Genomic DNA, 23638 nt, shown 5'->3' on the forward strand with positions numbered 1-23638 from the left:
GGAAAATTGTTGGCTCTACAAGCCTGGTAATACCGCCCTTGAGTGATAGTCCGTCGTCGGTACCACTGCCACCGGGAATAAATGAAAAGTTGGCAGGTCGTCTATTTGGAGATATTCTGCAAGGTACCACCACACATGGGTATGACACGCAGACGCATTTCCGTAAGTTTCTTCTCCAACGACACAGCGGGCAAGTTAACTAAGCCTCACAGGTCGAGCTGGCACCTTCATCCATCCTGATTATCAAGGCAGGGGGCTAGGTACGATGCTGACCAGGCATTGCAATGAGATATCGGATAGTTTTGGTCAGCCGACTTATGTCATTGTTATTGGGAACTCGTTGAAGTTGTTTTTAAATGAGGGTTTTGGCGAATTGGGACAGATAGATACGCTGCTGGAGGAGTATGGTGGTGAGAACGTGTTGAATAGAAACTGGTACCTTCGCAGAGAGGCTCAGAAGGGATAGAGCACTAGTGGACATTTTAATTTGGAACTGCATATATGCCGATAAAAACTGCTCTACCACGAGTCTCTCTTCCNCGATGTGCTTGTTGTCGTTGGCCATGATCTCATTCTGTTGGCAAATGTACGCAAGCCTTCATTTGAGAGAAGGGTTATAGCCTCAGGTCGTTAACATGCAGCTAGAATTGCCGCAATCCTACAGGGGAATGTCACTACCAGTGCTATTAATACTTCTATGGCTATGACGCAGACTTTTTAACCATCAAGACCACCACCTTTGGACTCTCCTGCCTCAACACCTCCTCAACGCCATTCTCACGGAGCAGTTTCTCAAGTGTCCTCCTTAATACCCTCGCTGCATCTCTCTCCGTGCCAACATCACCAGGATGTGCCCCTCGCCACCTCGTAACAGGACTAATTGTACCCAACGCCTTTTCAAGCATGTCCATGTCCATAGTGGCACCCTCATCACTGTCTTGCTGCCAGATCTCTCTACGAAAACCAGCTGCTTCAAACCCAAGCACAGGACTCTTCAAACTCCACGGCAACACCAAATCCACATAGCCACCCTTTTCGATAAAGTTGCCCGGAGCATAGTACGGAATCAGATACTCCTTTGCCCACTCATCATACGCAGCTTGAATGGCTTCATGATTCGGCATAGATGAATCCACCCTCGGAGTGAGTCTGTTCCAAAATGCCACGGTTCCACCTGGTTTAAGGACCTGCGCAGCTCGCGGCCAGAACTTATCCATGTCGAACCAGTGCGCTGCGCTAGAAGCAACAATCAGATCAACGCTATTTTCAGGGATCGGCTGATCGAGTTGGGAACCCAAATCCTCTGCTGACGAAATGCCGAAACGAATTGGCTCTGAGTTGGCGGTAGTACCGCCAATATCGCGGGCAGCTTCGATCATGCTCGGCGATGCATCCAGTCCAATTGCATGTTGAAAATGAGGAGCGAGGCCGCGTATTGCTGGACCAGGACCGCAACCCAAGTCAACTACGGTGTCAAGCTGGCCGCCTGTCGAGGTGTGGAGACGTAGAACATGTTGAAATAGTTCGGGGGGATAGCCCTGGCGGTATTTGGCGTATTGCGTGCTTTGGTATGTGGTGTAGGAGCGGAAGGTCTGTTCTGATGGTGGTTGATTCGCCATGCTGATGTTGTGAGTGTTGCGAGTTAAGTGCAAGTGTGGGTTATCATGTCAGAAGAAGTTAACGTAAAGATGGGAAACGCAAGTGTTGAAGTTGTTTTGTTATTTCGTTGCTGCCTGCAGGGCGTGGATCGACATCAGCCACGCGAAACGGCTGAATGCAGTTCGGGTATTACGCCATTCAAGTAAGCCTATTTCACAAAACTTCACAAGTATTCACGCTGAACCAAAAGATTGCCTTCATAAACTGCAATTTCACAGCTCCGTAACAACATCTCCCGTTACACGCCCAAATAGGCAATCACAACTCAGTTCACCAGAAATCTTATCTCCCCTCCAATCTCCAGTCTAACCACAACCAATTCACACAACTCACAGCTCAAACCTCAACTCAGCAACTCAAATCCCCAAAGGAAACTGCCTCCTAAACCACTTCTCACCCCCCTCATCCGCCGCACCAACCTCACAACCAACATCCCACGGCCCGCACCTAACATCACCACACCTCTTCTCCCCATCCGGCAACCTCCCCGTATCAAAATACTCCGCAACAACCCTCTTCGTGCACTCACTATACGCCGAAAACGTAGCACAATGCCCCATCGCCTCCTGCACAACGACCCTCGCACCAGGATGCTTCGCCGCCATAGCCCGCGCCGCAGACAACGGCGTCACAGGATCCAACCGATTCGTCAGGAACATAATCGGCGCAGCTGGCCTTCCCTTGACAGGCTTCTCCCCCGTCTTAGATGGTTTGGGGCTAGTAAACGGCCCGTGGAACGACCAGCTCGGTTTGAAGCGCCAGCCCGAGCAGGGGATCCGAATACCGGACCAGTAGCTGCCGAAGATGGTGGACTGGGAGACCTGCTTGGCGACGTAGCGCGTCCACCAGGATGGTTTTTTGCCATGGATGCCCTCGCCATCGAGGCAGATGACTCCTGTTTGGGCGTCGTTGCTCTGGAACGGTTTGGCAGTTTGGTTAGCGACGGGACATGCGTCTTGGAGAGGCCCGCCGAGACTGGCTTCGATGACAGCAAAGATTGTCTCGTAGTTTTGGCGGGCCATTGCGTTGTTGAGCAGTTCAGCGAGTTGGATGAAGCTTCTGACGGGTGTATAGACGGCTTGTGCGATGAGGACGCGGATATCTTCGCCGGTGAGGACGAGAGATGCACCTGCTGGGCCGACTCCTGAGATGGGTGATTCGTCAAGTTGTTTGAGCCAGGTCCAGAAACGGCGGCTGATATCGGATGCGGATTTGTCGTCTGGCCGACCCAGAGCGCATACTTTGTGGCCGGCTTTGAAGCATCCTTCGATGAAGTTGTCGAATATTTCGTCGGAGTCAACCGTGTTTGTTAACCAGCCCTGTTAAACGTATCAGTTATGTATGGGTAGGTGGAAAAGGGAAACTCACCGCTCCAGTTGCATAGTCATCTGCATTGCAAACGCCATCCAGAATCACCCGTCCAATACGTTCCGGGAACAAGGAGGAAAAGTAATTCCCCAGAATAGTACCGTACGAGAACCCAATGTACTGCAATCTCGGAACATCCTCCTCCTCCCTCTTCTTCAACTCGCTCCTCTCATCACCACCGGCCTCCCTCTTCCTCAGCGCAGCAATGCTATCCACCATGGCAACCATGTCTCTTGCAACAGACGGCGTGCCCATGTACTTGAAAATCTCGCCGCCATTTAACCCTTCTGCGTCAGCCTTTTCACACCTCTTCCCAAAAGAGTCAAACATTGCCAGCGCATAAGACACTGTCGTCAGTCCCTGATCTAAGCCTCCGTTTCCCCTTCGCTCCAGCATCCACCCATCTCGGGCGAGACTACTCCCCGGGTAGCAATTCGCCAGTGGTGCGCTGTTCGCAATGCCACGAGGGTCAAAGGAGATTATCTCGTAGTGTTTCTTGCCGGGCGTGTCGACATAGTCCTGGAGGTAGCGGCCCCTACCGACGACTAAGCTTACACCTGAACCGCCTGGGCCACCGGGATTAGTGAAGATTGGCCCGCCAAAGGTTGGATCGTTGTCAGCTACTTTGGCGGGGAGCTTGACAATGGCGATGGACACGGTTCGCGGATCGGTGGTGTTCTTCCAGTCGAGGGGCAGTTTGAGACGGGCACATTTGAAAGCACTGAAGCAATCGTGGTACTGGAGATCTGTGGTCGGTGTTACGGAATCCCAGTCGAATTCGAGTTGGCCAGTTGTTTTGCCGGCTAGGGCTGATAGGCCGAGGATGAGGTTGTTGCGAAGCCGCATAGTGACACAACACTTGTTTCCGGTGGTGTTGTGAAGTTGAGGTTGGAGATGGCACGTTTCGAGCCTTGCGAGATCCGGCCAATTTAAATTCAGCAATTGTCATCCTCCTTGAGCTGTCGTCAGCTTATAGACCCCCCCGCTTTGGATGTCTCAAGGTAGAAGTACCCGTAGATTGACGCAGTTGTGTCAGGGATGCCACTGACATGGTGTTGAGCTAAGTCGAAATAGGAAGTCCAATGGCGAGAAATCGGAACATCGAATTGAAGCTCAACGACTATCAAGAGCTGGCTTGGCAGTTTCAACAATTACGCAGCGTTTCAAGGACGGCGACAGAGCTTTGACAAACTTGTTCAACTGTTCAACTGTTCCACTAGCTATTATCCACAATATATACAAGCCACAACTAAATAGTGGTAAGAGTGGTATACACATCCTCATGTCTAATCCGCACTTTGTCGTGCACTGCCCGTCAGTCTCGATCCTTGCGCTGAATCCAGTCGGCCAACCATGCTGGCAGCAGCCGAGTCGTCGTCATTTATACGAACAACAGTCCATTTCTTGGCTGGACCTTGCATGCCCGCCCACAAGTCAGCCGGCAGGTACTCACCAACGTCCTGTCGGAAGGCCTCTCTGGACACTCGGTCCGCCTCGAGTATCTTGTCCACAGACTCCTGCGCCTTTCGCCAGATGCCTTGGACTCGCTCGTCGACGGCCCGCCGTCTTTCGACTTCCAGCACAAGACTGCCGTAGGCACTTGCGTACCCTTCGTAAAAGTCCCTCATTTCCCTCATCTCTCTAAGTTTTCCAAAAACGGCTTCCTTCTCCAGCTCCCATCGTTGTCGGAAGTCTTCTTCTGCGGCAAGATAGTCATCGATGCGGTCACCGACTTGTCCCACTAATTCAAACGCTGACAGTACGCCAAAGTAGGATGCCTTGGACCGGTCTACATGCTCATGTATTGATGTGTATTCTTGCTCCATGTCCGCGAGGCGCTCTTGGATCTCTCGTACAACATCGTCGACTTCCTCAGCATCCTGAACAACCACTTTGAGCATCTCAGCTCGGTCTTCGGCAGTCTTGGGCTCGAGGTCAGACATGTGTGACTCCTGCTCGGCGATGACGCCAGATATTGACACGCCATCACTCCCCTGTGACTGTGTGACCTCTGCAGCCTTTCGTCGGGCGAGTGCTGCAGCCCCTTCGGTGGTACGTATAGCCGTGACGCACATGTCGAAGTGCTTAGTTAGCGATGCCAATAGTTGTGCCATGGTCGACGAGTGATCATCAAGGCTCTGTAAAAGTGCAACAGGCGCCATTTGCCCATCGTCTACTTGTGGCTGCGAGTACGATTCGCTGATGCGTTGTGCGAGGTTTCGAATGTCGGTTTCGAGTCGAAGTAGGTCCCCGTCAAATGACTGCTGGATGCTCTGGGGATGGTTAGCATCGGAGGTGACGATAATGATGTGACCACAAGGGTGCAGAACGAGTGGAGTCAGAACTTGCCTGTAAATCTTGAATGCTTTTCTTCATGACGTCTCGCATGCCATGCACGCTGGATTCATCAACAAAATCTAACAAGTTCTTCCTTTCTCTATCGTTTGGTTGAAAGAGTGTCTGCACTTCGGTTTCTCGGAGCATGTCCATGGTTCCACTCAAGGCGGCGTCGACTTCGTCCATAATCTTGATAAGCTTCTTGAAGTCTCGCTTGCCCCATTCATAGGTCGCTTGCAGACTCCTTCTGATGCGAACCAGTATGGCATTTTGATCGAGGATGTAGTTTCGGACGAAGGCGGTTTGCGCTGCCAGCAGCAGCATCTCCTCCTGGGAGTGACGCGCCGAGGTCGCAAGCTCGTTGGCACGAAGCACATGGTTCATGGAGGACAAGGAACGTTTGGCAACGAGTAAATGATTGACGAGGGTATCGACGGAAATGGTTGGAGATTTGGGTGGATGATCATCGGAGCGCTTGAGGGAGGCCGATGAGGATGCCGCACTGCGGCGAGACGAAGCTGCTGGCGAGGCAGCCATCTTGGCAGTTAGTTAGAACAGAAGGGTTTGTGGAAGTTGAGAGGGGAGAGGATGTTTTTTTGGTGTGTTGAAGCAGGTCGTGGCGAAAAATAATGCAAATGCAGATGGCGCTACATGGTGATGACCCAGAGTTTGCGGCGATGAAAGCATAAGTGAATACCCGTGGGTGATGGTTGATGACCGGCTGGAAATGAGGCTGCGCGGATGATGCAAGTGACGAGCTTAAAGGCGGATGGAGACGGATGCAGACGGATGCAGTTTGGCTGCATGGCATATGGCATGTGAGCTGAGCTCCGATAAGAGCGATAAGGAATGGCGGCTCCGATCATCGCAGCTTTGCTCCATTCAATCTGCACCAAATTCATGGTCCATGGGCCACCATCAACTTAGCTGTTTGAACCATCGCATTATTAGCGTTGATTTTTATTCAGCATCAAACCGTCTCCCTAGTTTTCACTAGCCTGAACCATACTGATGGTAAATTGCACGATTTTATCATTAGGCTTTTACCATTGCGTACCTGAGTCGATGTTGCACATGGTCTGGTCTATTCACATGCAGACGGATGGATGTGGAATCTAGATTGTCAACCAAAATGGCACCAGACGGACAGACCATCAGCACGCCATCGGGCCAGATATTGCCAGGCCTGTTCACTCTCGGCAACATTGAACCCGGCATCTGAGCAGTGAGGTATGTGACACTGTTTGCATGCTTGACGCACAATGGCTGCCCTGCCCTTCTCTCACACCTGCTTGCCCCTGCGACCAGGCAAAAGCGGCAACTTCGACTCGACGATTCAGCGGAACCTGTTGGCCAGGCCAAAATCAACAAACCAGACAAGTTTGGTCACAATAAACACACCGTTCCATCATCTCGTCCAGCCCGTATCCAACCATTCTTTTGGTCTTCGTATCCCAACACTGCGTTGTATCGTCAGCCGGACGCACCGGTCCATCACATCGTAAAACATCGTTTCCCTCGCTTTCCACGACATACTTTCGTTTGACGCCACGTTAAACGGCTCGATACTTGGTTACACTCGTTGCCCAGGCATCTTCACCAAGATGCCTTTCGGATTATCATAGGATCTTAGTCTTAAACGAGGGAATTCCTTTCTTCGACACAGGGCTGGACGCCGTCGGGGCTCAAGATCAGGGGAAAGCAGTTGCTCGGATGACTCCCAACTACCGGACAGTATTCCACTCAGCATCGTCCCCTCGGGATCATCTACTTCTGCCTTTTACGGTATTGAACCACGAGCATCCGGAGCTTTGACGCCTGCTTTGACACCTGCCACACCTCGGTTCCCTCACAAATTCATTCATCCAAGACCAAAGCCGTCGAGTTGCGATTTAGTCGTGCCCCCGCACCTGCAACTGAAGAGTGAACAGAGAACGCGTCGTCGGGCAGCTCGCAAGTCGTCGGGGCAGTCTACACCGCAGCCACGAATTCGGTTAGCATCAATCGACGAGGATGCTGATGGCGACCAGGAGATGTCGCTTGGAGAAGCACTTCAGACACCTCCCACCTCATGTTGGCCGATACTATTCTGTCCCGTATGCCCCAACGAAACATTTGACGACAAGAGAAGGCTGGCCAGCCACATGGATATCTGTCATCCTCAATTTACCCAGCCAAGAGTGGTGAATGCTGACTTTGATGACGTGGATGGCGATTTCCGTCAATTGGGATATTTCAGCGGAAAGGTACTGGACAGCCTGACACTAACAGCCGTCACCGACGACTGGAAAATCTTCTCGCCTGTCACGCCTGAAATCACTCAAGATGGTCAACCAGCACCAAGTGCAGCATCACAGCGATCCTCATTCGACGCAAAGTTAAGTGAGCACCACGAGCCGCCTCTCGGTGCGGCCGTGCCTCTTGGTGAAATTGATGCTGAGGCGGACCCGTTGCCGCCTCAGAGCTCGCAGTCCCAGGACGTAGAGGCATCTGTCCATGTCAATACTCAGACCCTTGATCCCACGCCAAAGACAGACGGCGAGGCAACTTGGGCCGTTGAAGTAGCCGACGATAATATTCCGCCCCATGAGCGCCATGCTTCCTTGGACTCTTTCCTGTCGGCTAACTCTGCCTTCAATGCGAGAATGGCTCGCCACTTGGCATCATCGGACATCGGCGAGTCAGAACCCTCACAGGATACCTCTGTTTGGAGTAGCATCGGTAGCGCCCTCGACGACGGCGACGGCGACGGCGACTATAAGCTCTCGGGTGACACTGAACCGGCTGGGGTGTGGTCACGACCTTGGGCGCCGCAAGAATGAACAGTTCAGGGCACCTGGCTGTGTCCTCGCTGCGAGCAAGGTCTCAGCGTCGAAGAGGACATGCAAACACAAGACATGAGGCAGGTATGCGACGTGTTGCAGATACATCCCCCATTTGACAGGCTGCCTGATTGGGGTATCTTACAGAGAAGGTGCGATTTGTGTTACAGGACTGGATTTTGCAAGATATTTCGGCGCGACGAGCGCGAGCGTCAAGAAGATGTTGTCATGGCAGCGGATGTTGTTACAGCAGCCTAGGGTGGAATATGTTCATTGTGTTGAATAGCGTATCATTTTCAGCGTTGTTTCGTCTAATTCTATTCTAATGATTCATTGCTTTGTTCTCGCGTGACTCATCACTTGGCTGTGCCGGCCTGGGGAACTTCAGGTTGGCCAAACGGCGATGCAATATCTTCGGAATCGTGGTAGGGTTCGTCATCGACTGCTGTAAGACCCTGAGTCTGTCGCTCGATCCGTCTCCTCCACGGCCTGTACAAAATGATGGACGTAATACCAACAAGTAGAAAAACACCGCAAATGCTACCTCCAATAATGTCGAAATGGTCGCCAATGGCACCAACTCCATCCCAAAAGCTACCCTCTGGGTCAGCTACGTTCTGGATTAAAGACAGCACCTGGACTATGCCAATAAACGCTGACACCAGGACAGTAATGCCGCTCAGAACAATTTGATAATAGAGTAGCGCGACGAGGTCTCTCGAGAAGGCCTTGGAGCTGTAGAGCGTGACCATGGCAGCGCCGTCGGTCGTGTCAATCAAGCACATTCCAGCTATCAAAGTTAGTCTTGCCTCCAAGTTTCTTGCCAGCTTCCTGGTAATTTCACTGTCTGGTAGGGAGTGCGACTTACATGTAAATAAAATGGGAAAAATGAGAATCAGCCAAATGCTAGTCCCCTTGAGGGCCTGAATCGAAGCGATTCCCAAAATCGCCACCTCAGAACTCGTATCAAAACCCAGGCCAAACACCACGCCCAGGGGATACATCTTCCACGGCCGATCAATGCCCTTGAACAAGAATTTAAAAACCCTCACCAGCACCCCTCCCCCCTCAATTTTAAACTCATCATGCTCTTCTTCCGCGGAATTCGTCCGTCGGCGCTCCAGCTCCCTCTGCAGCTTCCTCACCAGCGTGTACAATATCCAGCCGTTTGCGACACACAGCACAATCAGCACGGTGGCACTGACCGCCGTGCCGATGATGTTGCCTACCCTCGTGAACCCGTCGAAGCGGTCTCTCAGTGCGCCGGAGGTAGCTGCCACGACTATACAGGTGACGATGACGATGGTCGAGTGCCCGAGGCTGAAGAATGTGCCTACCGTGGCGGGGCGCTGGCCGAGAGACACCAGACGCCGGGTCATGAGGTCGATGGCGGAGATGTGGTCTGCGTCGAGGGCGTGGCGGAGGCCGAGGGTGTAGGAGAGGGTTGCGGCGGATATGAGGGCCGGGTGGTAGTGGAGGATGATGGCGATGCATGCCCATACGATGAGGTTGATGGTGATGAGGAGGGTGACTATGAAGATGGCGTTGGAGGGGACGCCTGAGAGGAAGGACGGTTTGGGGGGGAGTTTGAGCTTCATGATGAAGCACGGGTGGATTTCAACTGGGCGGAAGGGAGACAGACATGGATGTAGATTGAGATAGAAGGTCAGCTATGAAGGTCGAAGGTGCGTGGTGATGTGGTTTTGTATCTGGAATGGCAAACAGCACATGCAGAAAATAATACCCCGCCGATTTCGTCGATAATGAAAATAGCGTCGCCGAGGGTTGCAGTCAACACCAGATTAGCGTCGTGACTAACTTGGTGTGATCAGTGTTTCTTATCTTGATGTGGGGGAATTAATCCACTCAGACGCATCAAATGTATGCTTGATGCGTCGGAAGGGGCCGCTCGGCGAAGTTGGTGTGGCGGGCGGCCGGCGGGCGCGGGAATTGGCAGGCCGTGTTTATGGCTGAGATTGGAACAAGTCGACTGGTGTAGATCAGATAACTGAGTTAATGTTATGTAAAACGGCACTGGAGATGGGATGGATATGCATGGGCTGAAGGATCCTGGTGTGATATCGGTGAGGTGCATGAGGTGAAGGGCGGGACAGGGGTCGCGGTTTTTGGCCGAGGTCAACTGGTAATTTATTGCTGGTTGGAGTATTACATCAATTGATAGTTAAGTAGTTACATGTAGAAATGTCTTAAAGAGTTGCTCGTCTTCAGAGTCCATGTCAAAGTCGAACCGGGTGACTTCTTCTTTAAACGGCCAGAGGTATGTACTTGTGACGCTGGACTGTGTCAGCCATGTAAACTGCAGAGAAGTATAAACGTACTGGTGATGTTCCGACGAGGCTTGATATCTATAATACGATTCAGTATTAATAAGTCAATTTGGATTCCGTGATGCAAACACTCACTCTGCCAATGCGTCCCTATCCCGATGATAACTCACCAACGCCAAATGATAGCCTCTACTCCGCTCAATCGGATCCGTGACCGACGGACCACCCACCACGAGCCGGCGATTCAAAACACTCGGCAAGTCTTTGAGCGTTCTGAGCTCCTTTGCGAATGTCTCCTTGTGCTCGGTGGAGACGTCCGGCTTGAACTTGAACAACACTGCTTGTGGTTAATACACACCTTTGGCCTAATTGAACGTACTAACCGATGTGAACGAGAACCATTTTGCTTTATTTGCTTGATTTGGATAGTCTAGATAAGTCTGGTGCCCGTTATATATTCGCCGATTTTGGTGCCCGGGCATCCTCCGTGTTGGACCCGCCGACGGGGTTTCGCCGGTATGGACTCAAGGAACTCGGAGCTTGGGTCCGGTTATTGCTATCATTTATCCGTGTGGATGCCGGTAATTTGCCTCTGATTTTGGTTCAGAATTGAAGGAATACACGGATGTAAAAACTGGTATGGCTAACCATTCTTCCATTACCGGTGCCCAGAGTCAGTACTGTCACCCATGCTGCGCTTTCGGCATCTGATCGCAGCACGACATTTCTGTCCAATTAAATAACACGAAGCAGACTTCTACAATACCTGCCTATTTAGGAAAAATATTCAACTCTGTTTAGACAAGCCTTCATTGAAACTCGCCGTCAACTCACTTCAGTCATATTACAAAAGCGAAGTGAGCAACAACATAAAATAGACAACTCAATCCAAAAGTACAAGAGGCTTCGCAGACACTTTCACCGCCTCCGCATTCAAAGCATCAATCTCCGCCTGCACTAGCGGTATGCCCGACGTCTCCCTCTCCTTCTGGGTAAGCTGCTCAATCTCACCCGGGAAGTAAATCCTGTCCACGCCCGCCGCCTTCTCTGCGCCCACCACCCTCTCATACAGATACTTCATCCTATCCCTAAACTCATCGAGGCTCATAAACAAATCAGGTTTCATAACAACCAAGAAGTGACCCACATCCGCAGGCTTAGAAGGATCATACGGCCCAGTAACATGCCCTGCAAACGCCGAGCCCGACAAGACTCCCGAGAACACATCCATCATGATAGACAAGGCTGAGCCCTTTGGTCCTCCCATCGGTAACATGACACCACCTAGAGCTGCTTCAGGATCATCCGTCGGTCTACCCTCCGCATCGAGAGCCCAGTCCAGTGGAATCTTTTCCCCCCGCCGCTTCGCCTTGTAGATCTTGCCGCGGGCCGCCACAGAGGGAGCCATGTCGAGGATAAAGTCGGGCTGACCCGGTGCTCCGCACGCAATTGGTGAAACGCCCATTAATTTGCTTTTACCCCCGAAGGGCGGGAGCGCAGGACTCGAGTTGGTGAAGACGAGGCTCATCATGTTTGCGTTGAGGGCTTGTTGTACGACCCACGCTGACATGCCGAAGTGGTTTGAGTGCTTGACGCTTGCCATTCCGATGCCGAGAGTCTTGGCTGACTCGATGGCCGCGTTCATGGCTAGATGCGTGGACACGAAGCCGAAGCCATTTTGGCCGTCGACTTGAGCTACTGCCGGTGTGACTTGGTTGACGGTTGGTTGGGCGGCCGGGTCGAGGATGCCTTGTCGAATACGTTCCATGTAGGAGGGGATTCGGTTCATTCCATGGGTGTCAACGCCACGGAGATCAGCTGCAATTAGGCATTTTGCAATGATGGCGGCGTTGGCAGCGGGCACGTTGTTGCCCTTGAGGATGTCCTCAACCAGGCGTTTTGCTTCGGATGGGGATGCATGTCGTTTTGTTTGCTGCTCCATTGAGGCCATTTAGAATATATTGCGAGATACTGATAGTCTTAGCAAAGTGAGCAATCAGCTGCAATCATGAAAATGAAGAAACAGGGACCTCGATATTTTATAACAAGTTGAGAACCAGGTTGAAAGTGTAGATGTTGGTCTTGCCCGCGGGATTTCTCCGCCCCACAAAATCATCTTGACGGATTTTCTCCGTCACCCTCCCCCATCGGCCTTTTGCCGCCTTCACCTCTCGCAGTCATCGACAAGGTAACAAAATGCAATTCAAGCATCAATGTCTGAGTCGGAGAGTCATACAGCCAGCCCATTGAGGGCGTCTACTCGCAGGCAGTCTCGCAATCCGCGCTTGCGGCTAGCTTGCCTGAGATGTCAGCGCCGCAAGATCAAGGTGGGTTACCTACATGATGTATTGGTCGCTCGCTGATTGTGCTGGCTTCATAGTGCGATGGTGAACTTCCTCAATGTAAGAATTGTAGAAACACGGGGTCGGAGTGCGTGGATGGTGAGAGTGCGAGGTTGAAGGACTTTCCGAGAGCGTAAGTTCTGCATCTTGACATAATTGTGCGACTCTAATATGAGGCAGGTACATTACAAACTTGAAAGACAGGGTGCGGTGGCTCGAAAGTATTATTCAAGAAAAATGTCCAGATGTGGATTTGAGTCAGGGGCCGAATTGTGAGGATTTGCAGTCCGTTCTACACAGTGAAGCCACGCCCGTGAGACAAGTCGTACCCGTCCCGTCAACACTTGATCAAAGCGAGACGAGGACAGCTTCGTCTCATGAAATTGGCCTTGTTTCCCTGGGAAGTAGTCAAGATCCGCGGTATATCGGTCCTTCAAGTGGCTATTTCCTCGCCAGAGTGATGCTCACAAAGGGTTCTTCACAAGCAATTACTGGAAGCAGGGACATGGCGTTTACAACGGATCTGATTGAGACGGTCCAGAGTGCGGCAAGCCTGCCAGCGAGGGAGATTGCCGACCAAATTTGCGATGCCTTCTTCGACAGTCTTCATGCAATGTATCCAGTCTTACATCGGCCCACGTTCTCCAAGCTCTTGGATCAAATGTACAGTTTACAAGGTGGCTCACCTGAAGTTTCCTTCCAGGTGTACATGGTTCTCGCGATGGGAAGTTTGGTGGTGTCTCAGAGACTCAAGGCGAGGTTGCCGGCTGAGTCGTACTGTTTGTCGGCCCTGCGATATTTTGATCGTGTAAACGTTGAGAATTCCCTGTCTGGTCTGCAGTGCTTGCTGTTGCTTCTCATTTTTACGTTGCATAATCCGCATGTCAGAGTGAATATTTGGTATTTGAACTACCAGGCTATTGCCGCGGTTGTTGACCTGGGATTGCAACGTGACATTACAACTCAGAGTGGAATCTCGCTGCTTGAGCAGGAAATGAGAACGAGAATCTTTTGGGTGGTGTTTATGATGGACCGAATCATTGCTACTACCATGGGCCGTCCTATCGGTTTAAGGGATGAAGCGTGCGACTTGAGAGTAAGTTCTAATATCAACGAGAAATACGTCAAAAGCTAACGAATCAGTTACCCCGGCTTGTGGATGACGACGATCTCATGACCGTTGGGACTCCTCACTCCCATAACTCGGTATTCAAGCCCATCGCATACTCAATACACCTTTTCCGGCTCGCCAAACTCAACTCAGAAATCAAGTACGTCGCAAACAGCGTCGTCCGACAAACCCCCGTCTACGCATACCCCGCCGTGATTGACATTTTCGAATGGCAAACCACCATGCTCGAGCAGATCGATCAGTGGGAAGAGCACATCCCCAGCGGCGACGGCTCCCCTACAACGCAACACCTAGACGTTGTCTGTCGTATCCAGGGGCACACATTACGAATGGTCCTCCTACGACCAAGTCCTGCCATCCCCAAACCAACCAGGCAGGCGTTGGAAAAGTGTCACTTCAGCGCGCGGGAGGCATTGAAACTCTTAAACAAACTATACATCAGAAACACACTTATCCACAGCTGGTTGACGTTTCATGCCGTTGTCCTCAGCACGTTAAGCATAATGTACTGCGTGAAAATGGTGCCAGACCTCCGACAGCAAACGGAGCTGCCGGAGCTGATGAGCGATCTGAGCATCGCGTCTAGTATTTTAAGCGCAATAGGCGAGCATTGGGCAGGGGCGAGAAGGTGTCGCGATATATTGGATGAACTTGGTCGTTCTACGATGAAGGATCTCCTCACGCCGGAGAGTCAGATGCCGGCGAGGGAGCCAAGACGACGAGGACGGACGGTACAGCGACAAGCGAATGTGACGCCGATATCATTACCCGACGTTGATTTATCTGCCGATGGAATGGGCTTCACACCTATGATTGAGCCTAGTGCATTTTTTGACGACTTTCTTGGTAATGACTCTTTTGCGAGTTGTTTCCCCGATGAAAGTTCAAGCAACATTGATGAAATTGTGCGAAACATGTTTCAAGATGATACGACTGCGTTTGGATGAATACACAACCATCTATTATCCCGTACTTTACATAGTCTAGATTTAAACACCACTCTATAGAACTCATATCACGTAAATTTCATAACCATTATTCTTATTCCCTGGGAGCCGCCGACCTCACATACTTCGTATGCCGCGCCAACGTCACCGGCACTTCTGTCCCATCCTCCCCCAACTTATTGATCTTAATACTAACAAACGCCAAGCTCCCGCCCACTCTCTCCGCCGTGCTGTGAATGACAACCGTATCGCCAGCCTTGGCCGTCGACAAGAAGCTCAGATGCATGTCGACCGACGCACCCGTCTTTTCGCGCAGGTCGTGCGCGCAAATCGCTAGCCCGGTCACAAAGTCGACGATCGTGGCGCTAACGGCACCGTGAAGACCGCCCTTGCTGTTGAGGTGTGTTGCGGATAGGCGGAGGTGCAGGGTGACGCTGCCGGGGTGGACGTGCGTGAGTTGTATGTCGGAGAGGATGAGGTTGTAGATGGGGGATTTGGCGAGCAGGCTGTGCATGAGGGATTGGACTTGTGTGGTGCGGGGGGTGTCTGAGGAGGGGGCATGGTTGGATGAGTCGATTGCCATTTTGGCGGTTTGGCGATGAGGGTGATGGTGTTGGTGATGATGAAGTTTAGTTGAGATATTGGTGAAGATTTTTGTTGGTTGGGGTCCACCAATCGGCGGGTTTCGGCGCCACAGGTCTGGAGGTTATTGTAGCAAATGAGGCAAGAAGAATGACACATTTTCAGCATGTATTTTAAGACAGATATTTCATCAAGACTTGTTAAATTAATGGTAGGAAGTGGTGTCTTTTATTCAATTTAGGTGTTTCTTTAGAGAAAGGTTGATCCAGCGCAGTGACGGTTCTGGTGTTGATGACTTGGGAGAGGGAGGATTGGGTTAATTGCCACGAACTTTAATGTTTCTTCTTTAGTCTTAGATTGACCGTGGTTTCAGGGTCATAAGGTCATAAAGCCTATTCTATCGACAACGGTCGCAATCTATGGCAACCTTCTTGTCTGCATTGGAATATCTGGCTACCCTACATCCGGGAGTGGTCGTCAATGGCGGTGTTCGTAAAATCGAGAAATGCAGACGGTTTATAGTGTCCCCTGTACAGAGGCTATCACCAAGCGAATGGTCGCAGAAGCCATGGATTCAGCAGACCTTGAAAATGGGGTGCCATAAGGTTACTGGACAGCGGTATTTTGAAAAAGTCGAAAGACGTTGTACTATTCATTCTCTGCTACCTTTTGCTCCCTGCACTCCAACAGCTGCAGACTCCCCGACAAAAAGGTGTATTTACATGAGGTTGACAATTTGGAAGGAATATGCTTCAATGGATGTGTAAAAGACAATGCTTCAAAGATGCCCGCCGAAAGTCATGCTTGTGCCCACGCGAGTGACATCGTAGCCGGTAAATGAAGTGGTCGCAATGTGACGGAAGACCTTTAACAATACTTTGTGTGTGTCTGAATGATTTGGGCACATTGCGTTTGTTTGACCCAATGTGCCGATCAGGGTCTTCGGTGGGAACTCGTCAAGCAGCCCTCGGAACGCCGCCGACAAAGGGCTCTCGAACCGAGGTTGAGATTTTGTCAATGTGAGATGCCTTGATGTTCTTTTCTACCTCCCTTCCCTCTCTCCGAAGATACCCCAGCAACGGAATATCTTCCATAAATTTTACTACTCTGATAGTTGATTAATTAATTCTCTCCTAATAACTAGTATATGCCAATACTGCCATACTGTAATATATTCATCAGGTGTCACGGACTTGGGAGTTGAAACATACGCTTTCGTAGGTTATCACGAGCTCACCTGATGTGGTGACATGTGTTACCAGCCGTGAGTGCTGACATTGACTGGGAATATCACGGCAGTTAAATACACGGATCCCCAAAGCAAGTTTTACACAGCATGAGGCTTGAAGCCGGAGACACTGAGACATGTCCTAGTTACGCTCTGTCCATGGCGGCACCTTACCTCGAAATCTGCAAAGGTAGCAATAGCCGTAACTGATGTGTCTGGGACCTTTTTTGTCCCCTGAGTTTGTTTTCGTAGGCTTTGTGACATCTCACCAGGCCCCGTTTGATGGGGTTCTTAAGACGCGTCCTGCCAAAGGATGGAACGTAGGCCATGGCTCTACATCAGCGGAGCGTTCTCCTTTGCCGGCCAACTTACCTTCTCCTGATTTTTTTCGGTACATACTGATGCGGAATTGCTGTTGTTCCGGTAGCCTAGTCAGACCGTACTGTTTGCATAGGCTGGGAGGCTTCCTTATGACGATGCAATCGGCTTGAGCAAAGCAAATTGGAAGTGAAAAGACTGCTCGACCCAAGTCGTAGAGCCCAAAAAATGTTACTCTCTCGCTTTGCAAAACAAATTCCACCACGATATCCACCCATCCTGAGCAAGCAACGTAGTTTGGATCTAAGCGGCACTTGCGATGCAGGGGGAAATCCGTCCGAATTCACATCCTACGTGGAAGAAGGTTTGTGTAAGGTCTCAAGCAAGTGAGTCTGAAAGAGATAGACATGTGAGCATCACAGCCACGGCAGACGGGAATAGTAAAGTAGTGTTTGTGTATCCATGGAGAATCACCCTCTGGATAACATAGGACGATGGTCTTGGGGCACAATGGGGGGCTCAGGTGGCATGGCCTCTGTTGTTCAAGGGGCATGTGAACGTCGAACGTGCCGGCACGTTGCTCTTATATCTCTTTCGATTTGGTTGTCAGCATGGGACTTTCGATTGTTGTGCTTTAAGATACGGGGTGCTGCCAGGAGGATTTCTCCTGTTAGTGATGAGCGACATGCCTCAGTTTTGCAACAACGATCAAATCTAGAGTGCTGTCTCACTATTACTCTTCCAACAACCTCCGTTCTCTACCCTTACGTTGGACCACATATTTAATACTGCGGGATGCGAGGCGCGGACCACCCTAGCTCACCAGACATATTATCGTGACCGCCGTGACGAGAGTCGTCGGTCAAAGCACCCAACTGTCTAACACGGCAACGCACGGTGACAGCTCGGACAACTCGCGATGATATTGCTGAACCAACATTACAAAAGCAATTGGGCACTTGTACACTCGGGCATCCTTGTCAGCCAAGCACGACGACCCGACAAATAGAAAATGACCAAAACAACCCACATCCATGTCGCTCCGAGAAATGTCGTGAACGGCATTTCATTACCTTGACGCCTATTGGCCCGATGGTCCGGACTCAATTGGAAATCTGTTTTAGCGTCGGCAGGCTTGCATCCGTCGCGGGAAGACGAACATCCGGGGAATCCAGTTCCACAATTTTCCCACGGGGGAGAGACAGTCGAAGCGGCGAGGCTGAGCAGACAGCCCATGCAGGGCAACGACAAGTCTTGATGTCATCAAGGAACGGGGGCATCGATATCTGGTTGATTGCTAAACCAAATCTTGTTATTGGATGGGGATAGCCCGGCACCAAGACGGCGCTACGCTTCTTCTCCACATTGTTGTCTTTGTCAATGGAGTAGTCTGCCGTTGTTTCCACTGGAGATGAAAACAATTTCGTGGGACTTTCCTGGTATGAAACCAATTTGTGGTGGGTTTATGAAATGGAAGCATAGGGTACTGGGCAACGACGGTTATATGCTGATGTGGTCACAACGGTGTCTGGTATGGCCTTGGTCTTGTGTAAGTCATCTGGCACGGTACAATAGCCCACCCAGACTTTTTGTTACCGTCGACTTCAGCCTCCCAGTATAGAAGACGCGCCGTGGTTAAGTCACCGTTAGGCAGAGCTGCTTGATCGCGTACGATCCTTTCCCAAAGGAGACACCGGTCCATCTCTTCATAATGTTAGCTTTGTAACTTCCCGTCAGTTTGTTAGTTCCACCGTGGCGCCCGAAGACGTGTATAATGTCAATGCCAGAAGGTTCATTGGAACCAGCACGGCCCTCGTCTCCAGATTCGCAGGCGGGCAATTATGAGTAGGCGCGGGATAGACTCGTTCCGCCTGCCGCCTGCCACCAGGAGCATCCAGCATAAGACAGCAGGAGGTCTGCCAACGCAAAGGCAAGTAGCTAAGCAGCCCTATAATTGATGTGTGGGTGGAGAAGCAAGTCCAGAGCCAAGAGCCAAGGCTCCTCCGAAGGGTGTGTGAAGTCTTTGGAATCATTCATTTCGAGGGCAGGGCACTAGTGCCACCGGACCTGAGTCTGGGCTGGAGCTAAATGCACGATGATGTTACCATGGTAATCTTAAAGCAGGTAAGAGGTCAGGTAGATATGGACGGCGTCGTCGTTTTTGTTTAAGGCGCGGACGTTTCAAACTGTAGCAACGACACAATCGGTCAATTGTCTCCCATTGAGCGGAACTTTCACTACAACAACTACCAGTGTAGAGTGAGAAGATAAGCCAAGCAAGAAAGTTAACAATATTAAAGATTGAAAACGGTTGGATAATTACACCGATCCCCGCATCCAAGCTCGGTTCTCAGACAAGTTGTACTTCCCTTGCGGAGAATTTTCATCCACAGCTCTGGCACAAAGCTCTGGCACAAAACGACAGCCCATGTGTTCTACAAGTGACATTCCAGATTTAGACATCTGGGCTCCAAAGTCACTTCACTAGCTCCTACAAACGAATCATCTTGCTTGGCGTATACCAATGCCGCCCTGCCGTACTACTCCTCCCTCTTACACCTGTGCGTCTTGGACATGCAGACTAGTCCAAATCCCATCTTTTTCGGAGTTGCCTCTAACCAAGTCTGTAATTGAGCTGTCCTAAACTAGAACAAAGAGGTAATGTCCCAAGGCCATGGCAAATTCCGTCCAACCCAGAGTCCATGACACTTGGAGACGCGGGGCCGGCGGTACCCTGCCTCGGAGCATGAGCTATCCGGAAGCTCATTACCTTCCAAGACAGAAACATGGGCTGGATACTGCCACTTGCTCGGTTGCCACCCCGTTTCTATTGAATAAGTTGCTATGTTCTGCTGTCCCTGCTTATTCCCCTTCCACCCTTCTTCACTCAGCTTTCACTTGGGACGACCGTACTCCAACACTCTCGCTCACATCGTCCACCGTATACCATATCACAGATTATAACAACTCAACAAACTCTAGCGTTGACCAGATAACTCGTTCATAATGCGTTTCGGCAATGTTGTTTTAGCAGCCGCTGCCGGCTCTGTCGTCGAGGCTCAACGACCAAAGGACCAGAGCATCTGCGACTATTACACGACCGCATTGCTCAAGACCAACAATGCTACGAACCAAGCTACTCTGTTGACTCTTTTGGTTAACACCGTCGTCATTGGAAACTGTACGGGCCTCTCCATCTTATCGTCACTGTTACTGAACACTAACTCGAGAATATAGATACCATGCCTAATCACAATGCCGTTCCTGGTATCCTTGCCCCCGGTGAGATAGACGGCAAGAAGGTCAACTTGGCTCCTTACTTCTCTGGGGCTCTGGCTTCGACCAATACCGGTGGAAAGATGGGCGAGTCCGTCAACTTCCTCGATGGCGGTGGTGCGGCAGTAAGTTGAACCCGTTCTTAGTTACTGGAGAAGGATTGTACTAAACAAAGACAGCCTCTCAAAGAGAACAAGCCAGCCAATGACATGTCATCCCACCAGTAGTAAGTACATCTTGCTTTATCGATAAACCCCGACTAACCAATGTCAAGCTTCCTCCTCACTCACCTTTACGAGTTCTTTGGGGCTCTCCTGGGATGCAGCATGCAGGGAATGACTGGATTCAAGGCTTACAGTGGGCGAGCATCGATGGCAGAGGTCCACAAGTTCATGGACTTGGGCAAACCCGAGATGGACTACTTCGTTACTCAAGTCGGTCTCGCAGCGGCCTCCTTTGGCGTAGCCAAGGACGACATCACCACCGTAGCCGAAGCTCTCAACTCCATCTTCAACGTTGCGTGTGGACCACCAACCACGGTTATCAAGGCCCAGGGCCCTCAGCTGCAGTCCATCTGCATCGACCAAGCTACCTGCCCCAAGGCACCTAAGGATGCCATGTGCGACAAATACCCTACCGTTATGAAGCCTGGCAACGCAACGGGTACCATGATGCCGTCTGGAACCGCCACTGGCACTGCCTCTGGAACAAATATGCCCAGTGGTACGTCTACGAATATGCCTTCTGGATCAACTGCGCCCACTGCTGCTGCTGCTGCTGCCAACGGATACAGCTTCGCTGCCGCTGTGGCTGGCGTGGCTGCCTTCCTCCTGTAAGGGATGATGAACCAGTTTGTCCTCTTCCAGGCTGGGGTGTGTCTCTTACACGGGGGTGTATATGAAATATGAACAACATGAACAAGCCGGGGCGAAGCTGTTAGTCATAATATGAGTTGTTTGAAGCATGAAATGCACAAAATAATACGAATGACTTTTCGCAGCGTAAAGGACCACTTCTTTCGTAATGCACTCCCTACCCCCCTGTGTCTTGTGTGCAAAACACACCAAAATCAAGGTGACAAGGAGGGTGTTTATGTGCTCGCCTTGTCCCCCCCTTGCAACCGTCCAAGTCCTTTGTACGTTGAGCTGTTTCTCGAGCCAGAGGCCACACTCTGAGTGGATCAAGGGCTCGGATTTCTGACTGACCAGGTCTTGTGTGGTAAGATGTAGAGACTGGCGGACACTGCCCGTCTACCCATTCGTAGCTGGGAGAGTGTAGTGCCCATGAGAGGAGCAAAATCACTCGTACTCCTCAGTCCCTCCCTTGGTTGCTTCTGAGGGTGTTGACTGGGAGTTCTTTGGTTTCAATTAGCCTGTCTCTGTGAGAAAGGTGACTGGACTGCGGAGTTGTTACGCATGATGGAATCAGTCCATATGTCAAGTCCATTTGTGAGGGCACTACGATCGACTCTAGCCATTCACGCCAAGAACCCAAACCATCAGTTTGAAGTTCGGAATAGTGGAAGCATGTTGAATAAATTCTCCTCTGGATACATTGAGAGTCCAGAAGCTAACTCGGTTGAACGAGATACCGGCACATTAAACAGCTCTGCTGTCGTAGTGGTCATTCTGGCAAAGACGAGAGCTTCCTGTGATCATAGTACATCATTCTCGGCTTCCATGGCTATACCTACAACTTCGTCAAGCCATTCAATATATTCCAGAGCCTCGTAAGCATCAGAGAGTCTGCAGCACAACGATATTGGAGAAAATTTAGAATAGGAGCATAAATACGATTCAGGATAGGCGATAAGAGACAAAATATGATAAGAAATCTATGAGGTACGACCATGCTGTCTAACGAAAACAAGAAAACCCGCCCCGAAATCGAATTGCTTTTTCACCCAACGCCCACAGTTTGCTCCAGATCCGTTAGGTTTCCAACGGTTTGTTGCCTCAGAACCTAACCAGATCACTTCTCACATCTTCAACATCGGCTCGCCCCGTCTTTTCAACGTCGACAAGTAGAAGCTCCCATGGATAGCCATACACATTCTTGGATCACCGTGAGTCTTATTAGCGCCCGAAGGCCCGATCAGCCCGCCGAGCGTCCTCCGATACGCGTTGGTACCGATTCTGGTCCCCGAGGGGCACATACGCCTGGCCGGCGCCCGAGGATGTGCCAGCAGTCCCGGATGTCGTACCATGGGGTTGGTAGTTGGTGTAAGTATGGCCCGGCTTTCGGGGCGTTGAGCTGAGGCCGGAATGTCAGCGTGATGCATAGATATTACTATTACTCTCTTCATACCCGTTGTAGGCAGCTCGATTGGAAATGTTGTCCATTTCCGACGACAAGATTGCGTGGTGTTGAAATTGTCAGATGGAGCCTGTTCTTCCTGGGTGATGTGGAAGATGGGTTTTGTCGTGATTTGGACAATATTTGCTTCAAAATTTCAAAAGACGCTCAATAAAGATGTGAGACTCTTGCTGCATCGATGGGAGAGTTTCCTGAGGAGAAAAAAGCAGCGGGTGTGCCAACACCAGGAGAAGATTTTATACCTCGCCGAAGGGGCAGAATTCGACCGCCAAATCTTCCCGTATCAAGTGTTCAGTGAATTGATCCCACTGCAAAAACGCATGAAACCACCGTACAGTGTTCAGTCAAACTTCTTTCGCCGTGTGGCTTCCATGTACACGAGGTATCAGTCCCAGTCCCGGCGACAGCACAGCGGGCTCCGCCACGACCACAGCACCTTTCAGAGCACATTTTTGTTGAGCAAATACCTGCTGCTACAAGCAGATGAATTAACCCAGAATTCACCTGCAGAGCCCGGGCCAGCACGAATCTGCCTTACTGTGATGGTCAAGAGTGTCCATGGTGAAGTCCCTGGTATTGGGGAACAGGGGTCCGCCACACTGGAGAGAGCAGCACATTCGATCTGGACAAACTCAGTGGAAAGACACTGTGTTGACGGATATCCTTCTGATGAATACTGTCAAGACTATGATGGCATCGTAGTATAATCTCTTTCGAATATCGAGCCCGTCTGGCCCTTGTTCCTTCGTTCGTTGCTTCATAACTCGGGATTCGTCGATTCTGCTTCGTTCGAGTCTGTGTAACACTCTGTCGCAGATCTCTTCGGCTTCATTACGGGATTTCCCTCAAACCTCGTTCTCTGAGGCCTCCTCCCTGCTTGTTCAGAGAAACGGCAGCACCACAGCATGACTGGCAAGCCACCGTTGTCACCCTTGTTGTGACAACAACTGGCCGAGACAGGATTTTATCGTCAACCGGTGAGTGCTGCCTGATCCTCCGAACCTTTGCGAATGTTTGAACGCG

General features: G+C 50.9%; 11 protein-coding genes across 11 annotated transcripts; 4 read left to right on the forward strand and 7 right to left on the reverse strand.

Annotated features, from left to right (window-relative positions):
• Positions 1-701: 701 nt before the first annotated feature.
• On the reverse strand, positions 702-1124 carry VFPPC_02523 (methyltransferase; the record flags this gene model as incomplete). The annotated part of the gene is made up of 1 exon (XM_018282160.2): positions 702-1124. The coding sequence occupies one exon, from the start codon at positions 1122-1124 to the stop codon at positions 702-704; it is 423 nt and encodes a 140-aa protein (XP_018146518.2).
• An 891-nt stretch (positions 1125-2015) lies between these two features.
• VFPPC_02524 (proteinase) lies at positions 2016-3873 on the reverse strand (the record flags this gene model as incomplete). The annotated part of the gene is made up of 2 exons (XM_018282161.1): positions 2016-2978; positions 3028-3873. 2 exons carry the CDS (start codon positions 3871-3873, stop codon positions 2016-2018), a joined length of 1809 nt encoding a protein of 602 aa, XP_018146519.1.
• A 440-nt stretch (positions 3874-4313) lies between these two features.
• On the reverse strand, positions 4314-5901 carry VFPPC_13290 (kinase activator (Atg17); the record flags this gene model as incomplete). Its single annotated transcript, XM_018291067.1, has 2 exons — positions 4314-5300; positions 5425-5901. 2 exons carry the CDS (start codon positions 5899-5901, stop codon positions 4314-4316), a joined length of 1464 nt encoding a protein of 487 aa, XP_018146520.1.
• A 498-nt stretch (positions 5902-6399) lies between these two features.
• Positions 6400-6570, reverse strand: VFPPC_15515 (hypothetical protein; the record flags this gene model as incomplete). Its single annotated transcript, XM_018293268.1, has 1 exon — positions 6400-6570. The coding sequence occupies one exon, from the start codon at positions 6568-6570 to the stop codon at positions 6400-6402; it is 171 nt and encodes a 56-aa protein (XP_018146521.1).
• Positions 6571-7508: 938 nt separating this feature from the next.
• On the forward strand, positions 7509-8186 carry VFPPC_02525 (hypothetical protein; the record flags this gene model as incomplete). The annotated part of the gene is made up of 1 exon (XM_018282162.1): positions 7509-8186. The coding sequence occupies one exon, from the start codon at positions 7509-7511 to the stop codon at positions 8184-8186; it is 678 nt and encodes a 225-aa protein (XP_018146522.1).
• Positions 8187-10368: 2182 nt separating this feature from the next.
• VFPPC_15516 (dimeric alpha-beta barrel) lies at positions 10369-10876 on the reverse strand (the record flags this gene model as incomplete). The annotated part of the gene is made up of 4 exons (XM_018293269.1): positions 10369-10480; positions 10526-10552; positions 10610-10811; positions 10858-10876. 4 exons carry the CDS (start codon positions 10874-10876, stop codon positions 10369-10371), a joined length of 360 nt encoding a protein of 119 aa, XP_018146524.1.
• Positions 10877-11357: 481 nt separating this feature from the next.
• Positions 11358-12416, reverse strand: VFPPC_02528 (malate/L-lactate dehydrogenase; the record flags this gene model as incomplete). Its single annotated transcript, XM_018282164.1, has 1 exon — positions 11358-12416. The coding sequence occupies one exon, from the start codon at positions 12414-12416 to the stop codon at positions 11358-11360; it is 1059 nt and encodes a 352-aa protein (XP_018146525.1).
• A 271-nt stretch (positions 12417-12687) lies between these two features.
• On the forward strand, positions 12688-14895 carry VFPPC_02529 (C6 transcription factor; the record flags this gene model as incomplete). The annotated part of the gene is made up of 4 exons (XM_018282165.1): positions 12688-12801; positions 12855-12949; positions 12997-13912; positions 13960-14895. 4 exons carry the CDS (start codon positions 12688-12690, stop codon positions 14893-14895), a joined length of 2061 nt encoding a protein of 686 aa, XP_018146526.1.
• A 94-nt stretch (positions 14896-14989) lies between these two features.
• VFPPC_02530 (thioesterase superfamily) lies at positions 14990-15478 on the reverse strand (the record flags this gene model as incomplete). The annotated part of the gene is made up of 1 exon (XM_018282166.1): positions 14990-15478. The coding sequence occupies one exon, from the start codon at positions 15476-15478 to the stop codon at positions 14990-14992; it is 489 nt and encodes a 162-aa protein (XP_018146527.1).
• Positions 15479-20029: 4551 nt separating this feature from the next.
• VFPPC_02533 (hypothetical protein) lies at positions 20030-21135 on the forward strand (the record flags this gene model as incomplete). The annotated part of the gene is made up of 4 exons (XM_018282167.1): positions 20030-20204; positions 20261-20424; positions 20479-20525; positions 20574-21135. The coding sequence occupies 4 exons, from the start codon at positions 20030-20032 to the stop codon at positions 21133-21135; spliced, it is 948 nt and encodes a 315-aa protein (XP_018146528.1).
• Positions 21136-22701: 1566 nt separating this feature from the next.
• VFPPC_17594 (hypothetical protein) lies at positions 22702-23322 on the forward strand (the record flags this gene model as incomplete). The annotated part of the gene is made up of 1 exon (XM_022429290.1): positions 22702-23322. The coding sequence occupies one exon, from the start codon at positions 22702-22704 to the stop codon at positions 23320-23322; it is 621 nt and encodes a 206-aa protein (XP_022285683.1).
• Positions 23323-23638: the final 316 nt, after the last annotated feature.

This window comes from Pochonia chlamydosporia, chromosome 2 (assembly GCF_001653235.2).
Source record: "Pochonia chlamydosporia 170 chromosome 2, whole genome shotgun sequence".
Lineage (NCBI taxonomy): Eukaryota > Fungi > Ascomycota > Sordariomycetes > Hypocreales > Clavicipitaceae > Pochonia > Pochonia chlamydosporia.